Below are 17,264 nucleotides of genomic sequence, written 5' to 3'. Positions count from 1 at the left end.
GAGTTCAAGAGGATGGTGCCAAACTCTTTTCAGTGATGCCCTGTGACAGGGTGAGGCGCAATGGCCATAAACTAAACCCCAGGAAGCAAGGGAGAACTTTACTATGTAGAGGGTGGCAGAGCACTGGGAACAGGCTGCCCAGGGAGGTTGCGGAACCTCCGTGTCTGGAGACCTTCAAATCCCATATGGCGTTTTTGTGTCACCTGCTCGAGGTGACCCTGTCTTCGCAGGGGGCTTGGACTTGATCACCAGAAGGCTGGAAAGGACCTAACAATTCTGTGACTCCGTGTGAGGTATGCCTCGTGAGGAGATGGGGCTGCGCTGTAACACGGGGCCGTCAGGGGGAGCAAACCACACACAGGAAGCGAACAGCTCGCAGGGGAGGGAGCGCACTGTAATGCGCAGGGCGCAAGCCCGGCCGCCAGGCCGCCATAGCGGCCGCCTCAGCCCAACCCCGCCGGCTGCAGGGCGAGGCGCCTGCGCGCGCCGGGCCAGCAGGCTGCGCCGGGCACGCGCCCCAGCCCCCGCGCGGGCGGTGACGTCACCGCGGTGAGGGCGGGGGCGGGCGCGGGGCCGGGAGCGGCGGCGATGGCGATGGCGGCGGCGCGGGGCGGGCGCGTCCCGCCGGTGTGCGGGCGCTGCTGATCGCCGCGGTGCGTCCTGCAGGTAAGAGACGGAGCGGAGAATGCAGGGGCACGCCCCCTGCCCGCCCCTGTGCGTGTCGGGGAGAGGGACTGCTCCCGGCGGGGCTATGGGGAGCCGGGACTGCCTCGGTTCGCTGTAAAGCTGAAGTGGCCGAGGTCGCTTGGTCCTGTGTCCTTCCACTGTTCGGGAGTCTTGGTTATAGCGGGGGACGGGGGGACACCGCCGGTGTTTTGTACTTTAGGTGCTTGCAGATGTCCAGAAAGCGTCTCGGTAATTCTCTGTGCAGAAGTCTTGTTCGCACTGGTGCAAAATCTCGCTTTAATTGTAAGGACTGGCCGGAGTTGCCCTCATGAAGGTAACTGATGAAGGACACATTTTCTCTCTATCACAGTGGGAAGCCTAATAGCTGCTTATTATTATTTTTGGTCTCTCTGGTTTCCTGTTTGTCTGTGGGAGATATTTCCAGCCCTTTGGAATGTGTGAGATAACAGGGCAGCCAGGGAACCTTAACTTGCCGTGTTGCAGGTTTGGTGTAACACGTACCCTGGTGGTGGTTCCTCTGGCAGAAGGATACAGGAGAGCTTTGCGGTTGCATGTCCTGCTTTGGACAAACAGAGCCTGAATTGCAGCTTTCCTCCATTATTGCGACCTTGTCAATAAAATAGTAATAGGCAAACAAGAAAACCCCTAACTCATCACTTTGTCATAGTGCCACTTGCTCTGCCAAGATCCTGTGCAGAATCTAGATTGCTGCTGCAGGAAGTTCAGATAGCAGGCTGCTGAGTTGTAAGTTTCATTTTTGTGGGGTCTACTGTTGGACTGTATAACTGTAAAGGCAAAATTATTGTTTGATTTGGTCTTGATTTTCTCCTTTTAAAAATGAAGTTGATAAAATATGCCTGCACAGGCAAAAGTGAATTTATGGTAGTATCCCTTGAGAAGGTCAAAGGGCAAAATAGTTGTGCAGTGTTGGTACCTGATGTTCTCTGAATTGTATTCTCAATACTGATCTTAAGTGGGTGAGTTAATACCCATCTGGTCCAAATCTCCAGCAAGATTAAGTCAGATGTTGCAAAATGGACCACTCTATTGTTTAATCATTGCAGAAGATTAACCCTTGTGGAACAGGCCACCGACCTTGGCGTTTTGGTTTTGTGTTGTTTTGGAGGTTTTTCTGTTTTTTTTTTCTTCTCCATAACATTGCTTTCTGTTGTCACACAATAATGTGGCTAGAGCCTTCACCTTTGACTGTTTCCCTGTCTGCTTGTCACTGCCCCACAGCTTATATGTTACCTTATTTCTCCAGTATATGCCAGAAATAATACTTAGTAGTTTCAATTAGGCCCTGAATTTTGGACACTTTGTAAAAGGATTTGCTAAAGAAGTTGCAGTGTAGCTGAGTATACTCAAAAACTTTTTTTTCTTATTAATGTTGTGCATTTAATTATAGATTTACAAATTCCTGTTATTACTTGTGGAGTTCTGGGATTGTATGTGTTGGAGGAAGAAATGTAAAACACCCTCTGTTTCTCTTCTTTGCCTAATATTTCTTAACTTTATGTAAGATAAAGGTGGAAAAGGCAAGGTCACTCGCTAAGGCTTGTCTGCCATGGGAAATCTGGGGATAGCACACTGCTGCTGACATTGTTTACCAGTGGGGCATCTCAGTGCTTTAAGCAAGCCTTTTAATTTTGTATTTCAAAACTCCAGCAGATGTACTGGAAAGATGTTTGCATCATTTCTTCTGCTATTTGCACCTGTACATTGGGGGGTTTCACTTCATGTTATGTTGTTTTGTTTCTCTTTAATTAAATTTTTTTTTTTTTTTCCAAAGGGATCACTCCTTTGGTGTTGCCTGATCAGTGAGTTCTTTACATACACTCCAGCAGTGGCCACACAGAACTGACAGACCTCAGCTGGAGGAGGGAAGATGACATCCTTAGGTGCACCACAGGAGGAAATGCGTAAACTGACCTTGGGTACGCCACAGAAAGAAATACATGAGCTGCCCTTGGATACATCACAGAAGACAATCAGTAACCCGGTAACTCCTCTGTCATGTCAACAATGTCTCCCTTGGGAGATGGGACTTTGCTGTTTTATATCAACAGTACTGTTTTGCACAGTGAGGGATGCTACTGAGAGCTCTGCATCACTCAGGTATTTGAGGGAGAATGTCACAGGTGACATGAACAGCTGGTGCTGTTTAGAAGTTGTGCTGTAAACAAATGAACAGGACTTCCAAAAGAGGACAGACGTTCTGTCAGCCTTGGAGGATCATCCTGTTTCATGTACAGCTTACACAGATGTCTGTCATTTTTGCAGAATATGCTGGAAAGTGAAAGTATGATAAGATGTGTTTTCACTCCTAATTCTCTGTAAACACAGGTGGGGCTTGGCAGCTCTCATGAAATGTTTATTTTGTGGTGCCTGTAACTTCAGTCTGAACAACTAAACTTGGAATCTTTTTTCATAGTTCATATTTTAATTCATAATAAATCACATTTTCTACGTAAGACTTGAGCTGACATGATGCAGCAATTGCACAGACTGGATTTGACAGGATTTTGTTTGCCCGGCTCAGAGTCTGGAAACTTCCTCTGAAAAGTTCTAGCATTCTCATGGTCTGAGATAGCATGGAGATCTTGGTGGGAGAGGAGGTGTGAAGAGAAGGATTAGGAGATGTTTAGGACAAATGAGTAGTGTCAGAGAGAGACTAAGAGTCCAGCAAAATTGAGTGGCTGCAAGGGGACTGATGAGTATGATGGGTGAAAAGACCTAGCAGGAGAATTCAACTAGAGCTTAGGGGTCAAGAGCCTATTGTGGGGAAAAAGAATGAGTGTTTGGGATTGGAATATGGAGGCAGAGTTGGGAAAGATTGTGCCAGTGACTGGCACAAAGTCTGGAGACTTTGGGGCAGTCTCCAGACAAGGCAGTGAGCAACCTGCTCTGTCTGACCTTGCTTTGAGCAAGGCATTTCGTTAGAGAGACCAGGTGTCTTCCAACCTCAGCCCTTCTGTAGCAAGGCAGGCTATGAAAATGTCATTGTTTCAGTACATTGTTCCATTAGCAGCAAAATTTCATAGCTTTATTACAGGTTTGAGTCTGAATGTATTTCTTCATTACTGTACTGTTCTCAAGCGTGCAGAAAATCTGCTTTGCTCCTTTATGCCCTTTACTCCACCTATCTGATAAGAAATGATGTCATGTCCCATCTGGTGGGGCAGCTGTGTGATATCCAGCATGCTGGATGAAAGCTTTTATTACTGTCCTTTCTTCTGTAAGACCATAATTCTCCTCCTGTTTTATGAAAACTGGCGTTTTCTTTTAGGAAGAACATTGTCTTCAAGACTTCTCAAATTCAGTTGACATTGACCAGTTGGCTTTAGAGCTAAGTTTTGGAGGTCTGGAAGAAAGGCAGGATGATGGTAGATCATGTCATGTGACAAGCACTGTCCTTCATAAAGGAAGAAAAAGTAGTAGTAGTATAAGAAGAACATCTTGAGATATGAGCAAATTGCAGACATATTCTGTGATGCCAAAGTGCCATTAAGTAGTATTGCACCCAGAAAATGCTGTATTATGCTCTCGTCAGTTCCACATCTGAGCTTCTGAAGAGTTGATGGGCCACCTTTTCTTTGAAATAAATGCATCCTTTTGAATATAAAGAAGTGCTTTTGCCACAGTTCCTTTTCAGGAGTATAGAACATTGCTTCACTAAAATGGTCAAGTCCCAGTATCCCTGACCTGTGTGTGCCTCTTTGGTTTGTGTTTGGAGACTGAACCAGTAACTTACTACTTTATTGCAATAGACCTACTGCCCCTCAGGGCCAGAATGTAAAAATGAGAACAATCAAGATGCACTTTTTCTTTTTGATTATTATTGCTTGAATAAAAATTATCTTCTGGAGTGCAGCTTGTATTTTAAGGAACCAAGGCACTATTAGTAAGCAAAGGGATTTCACTTTTCTTTCGCTTTTAACACTTAATTTCACATTTTGGTCCTCTTCTACTGCAACTGCTAAAGCCAATAAACATGACGAGACTGAAAACAACCTGCCAATTTGCTTGATAAGCAAGTCCTTTTTTTTTTTTCCTGATTACTCTGAATTAGAAGATTACTCTGGATTAGGTTTTATGCAGTGGGTGGGTAGCTGAGAAGGAAAGTGGAGAACAGACAGAAAAGGATGTGTATCTACTGTCAGAAATTATCAACACTCTGGATTTAGACAATTTCTGTTGTTGTTCCTTTTTTCCTCACAGTTTAACAAAAATATGTGTCAGCAAACACATATCCTTATCTGTCTGTTTCATGCAATGATCTGTATATTTTAAAAATAAAAATCTCAACTCATTGTTTTATGGTCCAATATTCCATTCAAGAGTAGTAATTCCAATGTGTTTGTTATTTCTGTTGTTAAATTACTGGAACTCTTGTTTGCAATTGATGTTTCATTTCAGGAGTATCCTAAAATCTTATAAACTACCAAAACCAACCTTGGCAAAATTTCCTTTTGGTTAACTAGATCAAATGCAACATTTTCTACTATTTACTTCTTTTTTCAATCTGAAGCACATCACACATGTGATGAGATGTAGACTTACTGCTTTGCTTTTGGGCCAGGCACCTGGGAACTTCCACAGTTTAATGTTAAGGTGCTTCCCATCCCTTTCCGAAATGCTGGATGATCAGGGTAGGGCTTCTTTGAGCACATCTGAGTCTTTGCTGGTGAGCTGTGCTGGGGTGTTTGGGGCTTTTGTCCTAGGTGACATATCCCTCCCTATGGCTTAACAACTCACACCATGCTGCTATTTCAGTTCATTGTAACATCAGTGTAACATTCCTATTGATAAGGAAGAAAACAGCGAGGCTTTGAGCCAGGCTACATACTGTAGGCACCATAAAATCCAAGACTCCTGAACAGGGCTGTTTTAGTGCACTTTGCAGTTCTTAGCTCATTAGGATGAGGTATTTTGTTGTGTTTGTGTAGGTTTTACCACGAAGACACTGTGGGTTTGTTTTACTGAGAAGACACTCTTCCTATCATTGTTTTCCCTAATGGAGCAAGAACAAGCAAAAAGGCAGCTCCTGTAGTCTGGGGTCAGGGGAGTTGTAGAAGTTGCCTTCTGGTACCAGCAAGAGGGCTGATAATAGTCAGCCCTTGGGAATGACCTAATTTTAAGTGAATCCTCTTTATGCTCTATGAATAGTGAGGCAATAAAATATTATAACTCTTCATTTGCGGGCTTAGAATGGAGGACGGAAATTTTAGTTTTGATTTTATCTGAAAATCTTGGTTTTCATAGTGGAAAATATGCTGGGTTTTCCCTTCCTGTTGTAGATTCTTTTATATTAAAAGCTAGCTGTGCTTTTTCTAATGTTGTTGAGCATCATATAATTAAGAATTAGAATACTAATTTTTAAACTATTTTAGGGTTTCTTGCTTCCATCACAAAATGGTACTGGAATCTTTTTTTCTTCTTTTTTGTTCTTCCCTCTTCTAGATCATTCCATATGTTGGGACAATACATGGTGGCCTTGTTCCTGGAGAGCTAATTGTGATACACGGGACTGTTCCTGATGATGCAGACAGGTAGGGGCTATGTTGTCATGTTTTGCAACGTCACCATGCGAGCAATAATGTAAAGGGTGAAATGCTTCCAGGGGTCCTACTTAGGATGGCACACAAAGGCTTGATCTAAATCCTTGTGATAACATCAGATTGAATGCAGTCTTAAAGGGTAATCTGACACTAACAATATTGATAACTGAATGTGTTGTGTGTAGGAATTAAGTTAAACTGGGATAAGGAGGTATGGACTAGTGCTTGTGCCCAGCAAGGGGGTTCTGTTCCCTGACCTTATCCAAGGTTCATTTGATATATTCTGCTGAAGGTGATGGGAGGGAAGGTGGTGAGCACAGTAAATGAGGAGTTTACATGATATGAATGATAGCCATTAAATAAATTTTAACATTTATATTCCCTGCAAATAGGTGGTCATGGGAGAATCTTTCACGTCTATGTAGGAAGAGAGGAGGACAAATATTTCTTTGGGGATTTTTTCTTATCCAGTGAAATTCATTGTGTCTGCCTGTTCTGAGGCTCCACAGTAAAACACAATTAAGTGTACTCTTGAGATACTGAGCTGAATGTGGTTTGTCTTATTTTTGTGATTAGGTTCCAGGTGGATTTACAGTGTGGCAGCAGCATAAAGCCTCGAGCTGATGTGGCATTCCATTTCAACCCCCGCTTCAAAAGGTCTGGCTGCATTGTTTGCAACACACTGGAGAGGGAGAAGTGGGGCTGGGAGGAGATCACTTATGAGATGCCCTTTGGAAAAGGAAAGTCATTTGAGATTGTCATCATGATTTTAAAGGATAAATTCCAGGTGAGTCTGGGTTGATTCTTTGTCTGCAGGCCAATAAAATAGAGGTATTTTGTATAACTGAAATAAATATTGGAGATCTAGGTGTCTCTGTTACCTAGGTATAGTCTCACTACAGAAAAGTTTAGAGCTTTTCTTCAAAGAGGTGCTAATTAAATAGACCTTTACTTTTTTATTGCTTCCCTCCAAATTGGATGAGTAGGCAAGGAACTTCCTGCCATAGCTGATGGCTACTCCACCCTTCCCTCTGTATGTGCAAAGGGCTAATCTTGGGATAAACCTGTTCTGTGGCTAGTGTAGGACAGTCCTCTTGGAGGGGACATGTGAGATGTATTTGTCTTGCTCTGTTACACTGCAATAATAGATTCTATTACATTGATAATACCACATTGGTAAATGATCAGGTGTTAGAAAGGTGTGAAGTGCAAATTTTAATGTAGGTAAATGAATCTCCCTCATAGTGATGGAAAGAGAGACTGACTCGTGGATGAGCTGAACTTAGTTGATCTGATATTTCTAGGACACTCTTAGGAGTGTTTTGTACCAAATTGTTTCTCTACCAAACCAGTGTAAGCCAGAGATGTGTGCATACAGTTTGATACATGGCTGGTATAATGTATGTTTAATACAGTTTTTCTGTTTTGTTTCCCATCTCTTTAGGTTACTGTAGACAAAAAGCACTTGCTGCTCTACAACCACAGAATTAGTCTTGAAAAAATAGATACTCTTGGAATATATGGCAAAGTGCAGATCAAAACCATAGAGTTTGTTTCTAAGGTAAGTTGTATAGATAGCTGACTTGTTTGATTCATTTCCTCTTTCCTGCTAAACTGCATAGTGGGATTTGTGGTGAAAAGGAAGGAGAAGCAGCTACACAGTCCAGTGTTAGTAAGGAGATTTTGGTTTCCCCACATTTCAGCATGTGACTCTCATGAGGATTTCTGTCTTCCTGTTTCAGTCTTGCAGTTAGGGGCAAGAATGTGACAAAATTTTACAGCTTACAACGTCAACAGGACAGATGGTATAAGAATTGATTATTAAGGATTAATTATAAGGATTAAGAATTGATTATAAGGATACTTAGTCTGTGAGTGGATTAGACTTTTCAAATATTGCAGGGGCTTCAGAATGAACTCTTGAGTATTCAGTGCTTCTAAGGGACAAGTGTAGCCATGGCTGTAACTTGTTGCTTGGCTTTGAAATGCCAAGGTCAGCCACAGCTGAAACTCCTTGTGTACATAGCCCTGTTTTTCCTGCTTAACTGACTGATTTGTTGACTGAAGTCAGAAGTATACATTTATGGGGATGAGAAGAGGTATTCTTTCTCAGACTTTGTAATGGACCAAACTGCAGTGAATTTGAAGTGAAGTCTGTGCTGTGCCTCCTCTCAGCTGTCAGCTCTGCTACTAATGGTAAACTAACAGGGAGTTTTTCCCTGTTTTTCCTTGTGGAGAAGGAGAGATCCTTTTGTTCTGAAAGAGATTTTTAGAACAGAAACTGAAGGTGATAAATTCCAGGGAGATACAGAAGGGTGAACGCCTTTTCCCTTTTCTGCCACTCACTAAGGTAGCCTACCTACTCCTGTGAGCTACTCTGGGTCTCTTCGGCACAATCTTCACTACAGCGTGGGTGAAGCTTTTGACTCTTGCTGCCAAATACCAGGTCTAACTCAGGTCAGCAGACTAATAATTGTTTTGGTAGGAGGCAAAGCTGAGCATAATGAAGTCTAAGCTTTAAACACAGGTCTGCTATGTTTAAAGATCATTTACAAAGATGGTAAACAGATTTTCACGGGTCCCACCACTTGGCCTTGGGCATGTTGCCAGAATAATATTCCTGCAAAAGCTGTTTGCATCCTGATCTTGGAGGACTGACTCCAAGAAGAGCTTGAGGGCAAGCAGGTGCTGTAGGTTGTTTTCTGACCCAAGCACAAAACATACACTTGTTTGTGATGCTTGCTGATGCTGTATGCTTTGTGGAAGAAAGGAATGGAGAAAGGTGACTTTTTTCCTTTTAGTCTTTGCTTCTAATACACTTCTCTGAGGAGGAACTTGGAGGTTTGGATTGAAATAAACAACCTGAAGACACCAGCTGGAACTGTCTCTGTCATGGCCTTGCTGCTCATCTGTCCTTCCCATGAGAAGGGACAATGACAAGGGCTGCTTGGGATCAAGAACCTTGCTGTATGGACTTGCCATACGGGTATTTCTACCCCAATGAGGAAAACTCAGTGGGTTCCCTGAGATCCTGAGGGTTTGGCAGTACTGACTGTTAAATAAAGATTCAAATTGTAATGAGGTGATCTTCAGAAATCTTGATTTGGCTTCAGCAGTTGAACTTCAGAGCTTTCCCGTAGTTTGTAGGGGTTTGGCTATCTTTTTCATTGACATAGCCTTAGATTTCCATCTTAACAGTTCACCATTCAAAGCATGACAATCCTTACATTTTTCTAAACCAACTTTGGCATAAAGTTATATGACATTAGCAATGACACCTAAATATCTCTCTTTCTGCAGTCTTTACAAGGCTCTCAGCCATCGTCTCTAGGAGTAACAAAGATAAGCACAGAAAATGTACGTATGTTTGTAAAAGGTTGAATGAATCTACCTGTTGTCTGATAAGCTAGATAATGTCCTTTTCTTCTCTTGTAGGGGGCAATGCCAAATGGTTCACAATTGGTAAGTGTTTCCTGTAGATTTGTGGCAAATGTAGAATAAAAAGTAATCAAAAATACTTCAGCTATTTATGAAAAGACATGCACAAAAGACAAGAAGAAAGGAATTGACAGTCATCTGGAGAAAGATCATCAGTGAGGTTTTGTAGAGGGTAATCCTCTTCTCTGCTGCTAGTACAAATGAGACTATTGTTAAATCATTTAGAAATCCCAAAAGATAAACACAGCATCCACAACCATAAACAAATTAAAAGTGAAGTATCTGAAGTTTTAAAGGACCAAGTCGCATTGGAATTTTTTTCAAACAGGCATACTTTGTTGTCTCTGCCTTAGGGAATACCTGCAAAGCAGAAGTATTCTGCAGACATATTATGTTGGCATGTGTGAAAACTGTCTGCTACATCTTCCTCTTGCTGATAGATCCCTGTGTGCACTTTAGGTAGTTGGATGCAAGCGTTGCACCTTAGGGGTGGAACTTGTACCCAGCTAACATGGAGTATAGATGGAGTGAGTGCTCATCTTTTTGCAAAAACCTGTGCAGGTGGACTGTATCCACACTGGAGCAAGGACCGCACTCAAACTGAAAAGGGGTTGAAGCCTGGAATATATACAGATAGAATTTGTGGAGAAAGTGAAGTTACAGTGAGTGCTGTAATTTTAGATGCTTTGTCACTTGACAGCCTGCCTTCTCCAGTCTTTTTTTCAAAACCAAGTAACATGCAATATTGTAATTTGCAAGTGGTGGACTTAAGCAAAAACATAAAGTGGAGTGCTTCTCCATTCCTTTCTTTTCCATGGTAAAAATAACTGCTAACACAACAAAGAAGTAAAGACAAATAAAATACTTGCATCGTCTATCATTATGAACTGCTGCCAGGTGGACAGAACACTTAGTGACCGCTTCTAGTACTTATGTGACCATGGGACAACAACACACCTTAGCAGGAGTTTTGCTCTTTAAAGCAAAACTGATACTTCCAGAGATGAAAAGTCAGGTATAAGTTTGAATAATTATGTGATTAGAATTTAAACTATTACAGGGAGTTTCATGCTTACTGTTTTCTTCTTTTTTTTCCCCTTTCCCCTTCTTTCCCTCCTTTCACCATTAGTGGTGGCAGAAGTAGTTGTAAATAATATTTATTTTGAACCCAAGGTGGCAGTCTAAATTAAAACCCAGTACATTGATGTATTTATTTCAGTGTAAGTTTTCCACTATAGTATTAGGATCCCGCAATATGCTGTAGGAATAATTTTAGCTGGAAGTACAGATTTGCAATTGTAGGCCAAAATTTCATCATGCCATAGTAAAGCTCAGCTTGTATAAAAAAAATGTGAAAAAAGTAAGTCACAGTCAAAATTTTTCTGGGGGTGTACTTCCAGGGTGTTCCTTACATTGGGAAACTTGATACTGCACTTCATCCAGGATGCACAATTGCCATTAAAGGAGAAGTGAATAAAAACCCAAAGAGGTATGTGTTACTGAAGGGTTTTTTTTCTGTTATTTAACTGAGGTACTCTTCAGAATGAGTAGGCTTTTCTATTGCCTCTGTATATCCTTACTCACTTTCAACTTAGCATCTGGAATCACCTGAAACTACAGTGCAGTTTCCTCAGGAACCAGCAGGATTACCGCTTTAGACAGGATATAAAAGAGCAGTTCCGTTGTGAAAAGTGAAGGTAAAATCTGAGTGTCTTACTTACTAAATCTGTGTCATTCACAAATTTGTGTGTTTGTTCAGGGCTTTCCATTGTGCAGGAAGTGCGAGCAGATATACTGTAGAGAGACAGCTTTTATTCCAAAGAAATCCAAGAGTAAGGATCTGGCAGAAATAGATGAAACATAAGTGAGGCGAGTTGCTGGTGTGCTCAAATGCTGCATGTTACAATATTTCTCTGACAAACCTCCTTGGTATAAGCATGAAGGTGCCTAACTGACAATAACTGAGTGATGAAAGTGATTAACTGGAGTGATTAAGAAGGATGGAGCACCTCTCCAAAAAGGAAAGGCTAAGAGAATTTGGATTGTTTAGCCTGGGAGAAAAAGTGCTTCAAGAAGACCTAATTGTGGCTTTCTGGTACATGAAGGATGCCTATAAGAAACATGGAGAGAGACTATATAGAAGAGCATGTAGTGACAGACAAGGGGGAATGGCTTCCAACTGAAAGAGGGTAGGTTTAGGTTAGATATGAGGACGAAATTCATTACTCTGAGGGTAGTGAGACATGCCCCATGTCTGGCAGTGTTCAAGGCCAGGTTGGATGGGGCCCTGAGCAACCAGGTCTGGTGAAAAGTGTCTCTGCTTGTGGCAGGGGGGTTGGAACAAGATGAGCTTTAAGGTCCCTCCCAACCCAGGCCATTCTGTGATTCCATGAAAGCTGATAGGGGTGTATGAGCAATAGTTTTGGTAGCAAATGAGGAACAAAGGGTTGCAAAGAACACATTTTCCAAACATGAAATAAAACTCGGGGAGTAAGGGAGCACAACACAGTCAAAATGGAGATGAGCAAATGTCTGTGCTTCAGCATGCCCTTTACTTGAAGGGTAGTTTTGGCTCTGCAAAAACATGCCTAAAAATGAAGCAATTAATGAGAAAATTATGATAAGCATTTTTTCATATCGTGTATATGTATTGCTCTCCCACCTCCTCAGGGCACATTTCTTCCCTGCAGTTGAACAGCATTCAGAGTTCCTACTGGAATCCAAGGTCTGGAATCTTTATCCACAAAGTTTGGATGGACTTCAGATTGCATAGGATAATTAATACTTAGAGAGTAGCATTTCTTTTCCTTCTTTTAGCTTGAAAAGTTTATTAGCATTTTTCAGGTGCTGAATGTGCTCAGATGCTTGTAAGCATGAAGAGGTTTTTGGCTATTAAAGCATGCAGGTTGTCTGCTTTTTATGTTTATGCTTTTCATCCTATATATTTATATAGAGTTTATAAGTTATTTCATGTCTTTCACTCAGTTCACACAGCTTTAGGTGTTTCTTTCTCTGGTGAAAAAGAGAACTTCACAGCTTGGATGTGTTGCAATATTTCCTATCTGGACTGAATAATTCTCAAAAGAGGGCAACAATCTGACAGCTGGAGCTAATTTGGGTGGGGAGGAAATATTTTTTTTTCTTCAAACACAGTAAGGTCTTTGCCACAGGTTGAAGCATTCATTTGAATTTGAATGACTGTTCCCTCTGATCATCCTCCTCCAGAGCTCCCCTTTAGGAATCTTGTTTGGTGAGGATGTCTGAGATGGTAGAGTATTCACTCAGCTTGGGCAGAGCTTTGCTGCCTGCAAAATAACATTTTGTATGCATGGTTTCCCAGCAGTCTTGAATGTATGCTGAGAATCCTTGAACTTTTCCTTGGAGTCCAACCAGTTTGTTGGCAGAAAGAACATGATGTCTTTAGGTAAAACAAAGGCTCCCACTCTCCATTGCCCGAGTGAAAGAGCTGGGGAAGCAGGCAGCTCTTTATGTTCCTGTGAGAATGCTGCTTCCTAGTGTGGTAGGGGAGCCACTCTTGGCTCAATAGCTTCTTGCTGAGACATGTACAGAAAGCTGTGAATGATGAAGTGGATCTAGCAGGGTCATGTCCTACATTTGCTGCCTCCAGCAAAGGTTTCTGTGCAGAGGAGACAAATGCATGCTGGCTGGCTGGCTGGCTGGCTGCTTGGTTTATCAGGTGAATCACAGCCCTGGCTCATAAGCAGCCTGAGTATTGGCTGAGGACTTGGTAAATGGCATTGACTGCTGTTGTCATGTCTGTAAACCCTTGGTGCAGTAAACTTTAAAAAAATATCTTCCAGCTTTGCAATAAATCTGAGACCAAGTGACTCAAAGGACATTGCTTTACATCTGAATCCCCGAATGAAAAATAAAGTTTTTGTAAGAAACTCCTACCTTCATGACAGCTGGGGAGAAGAAGAAAAGGAAATCGCTAACTTTCCTTTCAGTCCAGGGATGTATTTTGAGGTAAGATAAACTGAAAGAGCATCAAACTGAAAAATCTGCCAAATGGATTAATATTGGTGCTTAAATATCCTGTTACTAATACAGATTTAAATAAAACTACTATTCCTGCATTTCATGTCTTGAAAATACTTAGAATTAAATGGGACCATAGGGAGCAGACATTTGTCTTTATTTAGTAACAGTTTTCTTTTTAAGTCTTTGCAAAACTTCCACTTGTACTAAGAGCAGATTTGAGTTGGACTTGATGATCCTTATAGGTCCCTTGCAATTGAAGTTATTCTATGATTCTGTGAATTTTATTGATGCCCCATTTTTGTTTTTAAATGTTGCTTTTGCATGAAATATTCTCTGTAACAGAAACACCTCTTGCCCAAATCTATGCTAGGTCATCAGATTGTTTTTCGCATCTTAAATGAGCTTAAATGTTAACTTTTTCTTACTGCTTTCCAGCTGATTATTTTCTGTGATGCCTACCAGTTCAAAGTTGCTGTTAATGGTGTTCACACTCTGGAATACAAGCATCGTTTTAAACAACTTGAAAAGGTCAACATAGTGGAAGTCACGGGAGATGTTCACTTGTTGGATGTGAGGAGCTGGTAGTTCTTTTCAATAAGTACTAAAAGAATTTAACCTCTTCTAATGACAGTGCCTCCTTGTCAAGTACAAACAGGTGCTGACTCATGCTGAGCCTGCCTTTAGCCTGTCTAGGCTTTGCATTTGCCTTTCTGAGTTAGGCAAGTACCAGAAATGCTAACTGCAAATTTAAATCCTTCTCTAGCCTTCAGTTTCCTGGCAAGCTAAGTTAGTGTTTGCTCAGATAAATCTCCTGCATTCCTGAACCTAGCAATATGAAAATGCTGCATCATACTGTGTCCAACAATTGCACTCTGTATGTTACGTTTAATTTAAACAACCATTTAGCATTCCTCGACACTATACATTCAATATTGTGAAGTAGAAATTAGACTGAAATAGAATCCAAAGATAGTTATCCACCTCAAAAGGGATGTTTATAATTTATTTAATATAGAACTATGGATTATAATTTTATATGTCTTCATTTATGTTAGCACCAATAACCTTTACAGTGAGGTTGGATTAAGCAAACAGTTGACCCCTTACTTCTGGTAAAAGGCAGGAAGTTTGATCTTGCCTCTTAGCCTGCTGCTGTAATAGCACCTTCTCTGACATCTGTGGTTATGTCACCTCCTGCTTACAAGGGCCCAAGATTTCTAGCTTTTAGTTTTCCAAAGTGAAACACAGGAAAAAGGATTTAGCTGGTTTCAATTGCGTGAACTTTTGAAAGCTTGTTTGAGCTGAAGTGGCTCCTAACTGGGTTAAGAACCCTTGGGGTCTGAAGTAGATGTTTGTGGGTTTCATTTTTAGAATATGTCTGAATCCAGGCAGTCCAGGTAGAGTTTCAGCTGAGATGGCACTCAACTACTCAGCAGTGGACTAGAGAACGAATCCTTTTTCAGTCTTGTATTAAAATACTATCTATGTGAAACAAACTGTTCCTTTTCGGTTTTCCATACAAATGTCAGTCTTTTTATATCCTTTTTAAAAGTAAGTTACTATTGGTTGTCAATACATGCCTGAAGGATGTCCCTGTATGTCTTAAGACTGCTAATACTGAAGCAATTTCAAGAATAAGATGTACACTAAAAGACTTGAAATAAGCAAATATAATGTATAAAAAGCAACAATAAAAACGTACGTGAACTCTGCTTTTCTCCAAGTGTAGCTATGATCCCTATTATCTTGTTTTGTTTTGTTATTGTCTTACCAGTGTCTCTAAGTTGGCAAAGTGACCCTGACCAGAGAACCATTTCCACATCAAGGAATTAGTAATGCACAGAGCAGTTAATCTGAGCAGGCGCTGGGACTGGGCTGTGGCCATGCTGGGGTGACCTTCAGGGCTGTGCTGAGCTGTACAGACCCCTTGGCTGCAGGATAAATCATTGGAACATAAGAGCTGGTGGGCAGCTCCTCATGGCCGTAATACCACTTGTGTGTCCTTGCCTTTAGCTAAGTGTTCAGCAGATGTTCTCATGGGAATGTCCTTTTTGTTTGACAGCAGACACAACACACAACTAACAGTTTTAAGAAAATCCGGTAAGAACTTGATGTGGTCATCTTTCCACGTATGGGCTCTACATGTCATGCTGCACCCTGGACAGAGGCTTGTTCCCAGCACCCAATGAGATGTAACATTATCCCCTGTATAGTGTCAGTTCTACCCTGTTGCATTTTAAACCCTACTTCACAGAGTCCGAGTGCCTTAGTACTAGTGTAATGAAACAGCAGCTCGTGTTGCAAAACCAATAGTAATTTTTGGGTAAATTCATTATCATAGCAAACAATTTATTCTTAAACTTCAGCTAATCAGTAGCAGTCTTTAAAAACTGTAAAACAGATTTAGTTTCTACATGAATCAGTTTCTTGGAACTTCTTTTTCAGTATCTTCAGTAGGTATACTTTTTACTTCCCTACAGATGACAGAAAAAAACAGATTTTCAGGATTGCAGTGCATTGGTCCAGTGAGGACCATGCTTGGAGCATGACAGCCTCTCCACTGGGACAGTAACTGTATGCCCTGAGCACCATGGAATTCAGTGAGTCTCACATGTTGTCATTCAGGATTTGTTTATAGCCTGTGCCAGTTTCCCACTGTTAAGAGCAGTTAAGGAAAAGTCATAAGAAAAGTCCCCAGTCCATCCAGAAATGATAAAGCCAGATTCTTAAAATATTTTATTAAAAAGTTAAAATCTTGCCTCTGATAAAAACTGTTATGACAGTTTGCCTGTAACATCTGAATGTGTAAAGGTAACACAATTCAGACAAAATTTGAAAATGAAGGGCATAAACTTAAAAGTAGCTTTGCAGTGGTTCTCCCAAAATGACTTCCAGTTGCTGAATTGTCTTCTGACATTGCTGTTCAACTTCTTCACATTCATCTAGAAAAAGAAATTGAGCAGGAATTAAGTAGAGCAGTGATTACAAGGCTACCTGAGGAAGGCTTCATCATCAAGGTTAAAACCATCCTCAAACATCGTATATGAAATTATTATTCAGAAATATTTTGTCACTGAACTAGGCAAACTGTTTCTACTAACAGTGATCTAAAACTTGCACATGGGGAGATATGCACAGGCTACAACACTGAAGAAACCACCATAATTTAACTGAACTTCATAAGTGTGTTTGAAATAATCCATTTTAGTTTGCATTTTGCATAGTATAAGCTACCATATACAAATTCATAAGATTTATAGTAGTTATAACAATGAGCCTGTCTGAATCTTTGAAATGAGTCACCCATCACTAATGCCACTTTAAAGTATTACCTTCCATAAGCTCAGCTAAGAATGGAATAGATTCTGGTAGCAGGACCAGGTAGTTCTCCTTCAGTTTTTGTGCAACTTCTATCAAAGCAAGCAGGGCGGCAAATCGGACCTAAACCAAAACAATTACAAAAGGAAACAAACATTATAGTATAGTTCCCTGTTTTCCCCCACCCCTACTTTCTTTCCATTCGTTATAAGGTTATAATCTTTCGTGACTGAAGGGAACTAATTTTCAGCTAATTTA

The 17,264-nt window shown here is 41.1% G+C and overlaps 2 protein-coding genes across 4 annotated transcripts in view; one reads left to right on the top strand and one right to left on the bottom strand.

Annotated features, from left to right (window-relative positions):
* Positions 1-582: 582 nt before the first annotated feature.
* Positions 583-15,416, top strand: LGALS8 (galectin 8). Of its 2 annotated transcripts, XM_068185012.1 has the most exons (10): positions 583-666; positions 2,480-2,689; positions 6,151-6,239; positions 6,825-7,035; positions 7,693-7,809; positions 9,549-9,605; positions 9,684-9,710; positions 11,087-11,175; positions 13,508-13,673; positions 14,124-15,416. In XM_068185012.1, exons 2-10 carry the CDS (start codon positions 2,576-2,578, stop codon positions 14,271-14,273), a joined length of 1,020 nt encoding a protein of 339 aa, XP_068041113.1. In that variant the 5' UTR covers positions 583-666; positions 2,480-2,575; the 3' UTR covers positions 14,274-15,416. The 2 variants fall into 2 exon arrangements, with proteins under 2 accessions (XP_068041113.1, XP_068041114.1); XM_068185013.1 differs by lacking the exon at positions 9,549-9,605.
* A 995-nt stretch (positions 15,417-16,411) lies between these two features.
* The window catches only part of HEATR1 (HEAT repeat containing 1), a 34,296-nt gene continuing 33,443 nt past the window's right edge, over positions 16,412-17,264 (bottom strand). For both annotated transcript variants that reach the window (XM_068185011.1, XM_068185010.1), the window contains exons 43-44: positions 17,021-17,129; positions 16,412-16,630 (exon numbers count right to left, since the gene is read on the bottom strand). In XM_068185011.1, coding sequence (XP_068041112.1) covers positions 16,542-16,630; positions 17,021-17,129 — 198 coding nt within the window. In that variant the 3' untranslated portion in view covers positions 16,412-16,541. The remainder of the gene's footprint in view (positions 16,631-17,020; positions 17,130-17,264) is intronic.

Source organism: Anomalospiza imberbis, chromosome 3, assembly GCF_031753505.1.
Source record: "Anomalospiza imberbis isolate Cuckoo-Finch-1a 21T00152 chromosome 3, ASM3175350v1, whole genome shotgun sequence".
Lineage (NCBI taxonomy): Eukaryota > Metazoa > Chordata > Aves > Passeriformes > Viduidae > Anomalospiza > Anomalospiza imberbis.
The sequence above is the reverse complement of the archived record's forward strand: the minus strand, read 5'-3'. Positions and strand labels throughout refer to the sequence as shown.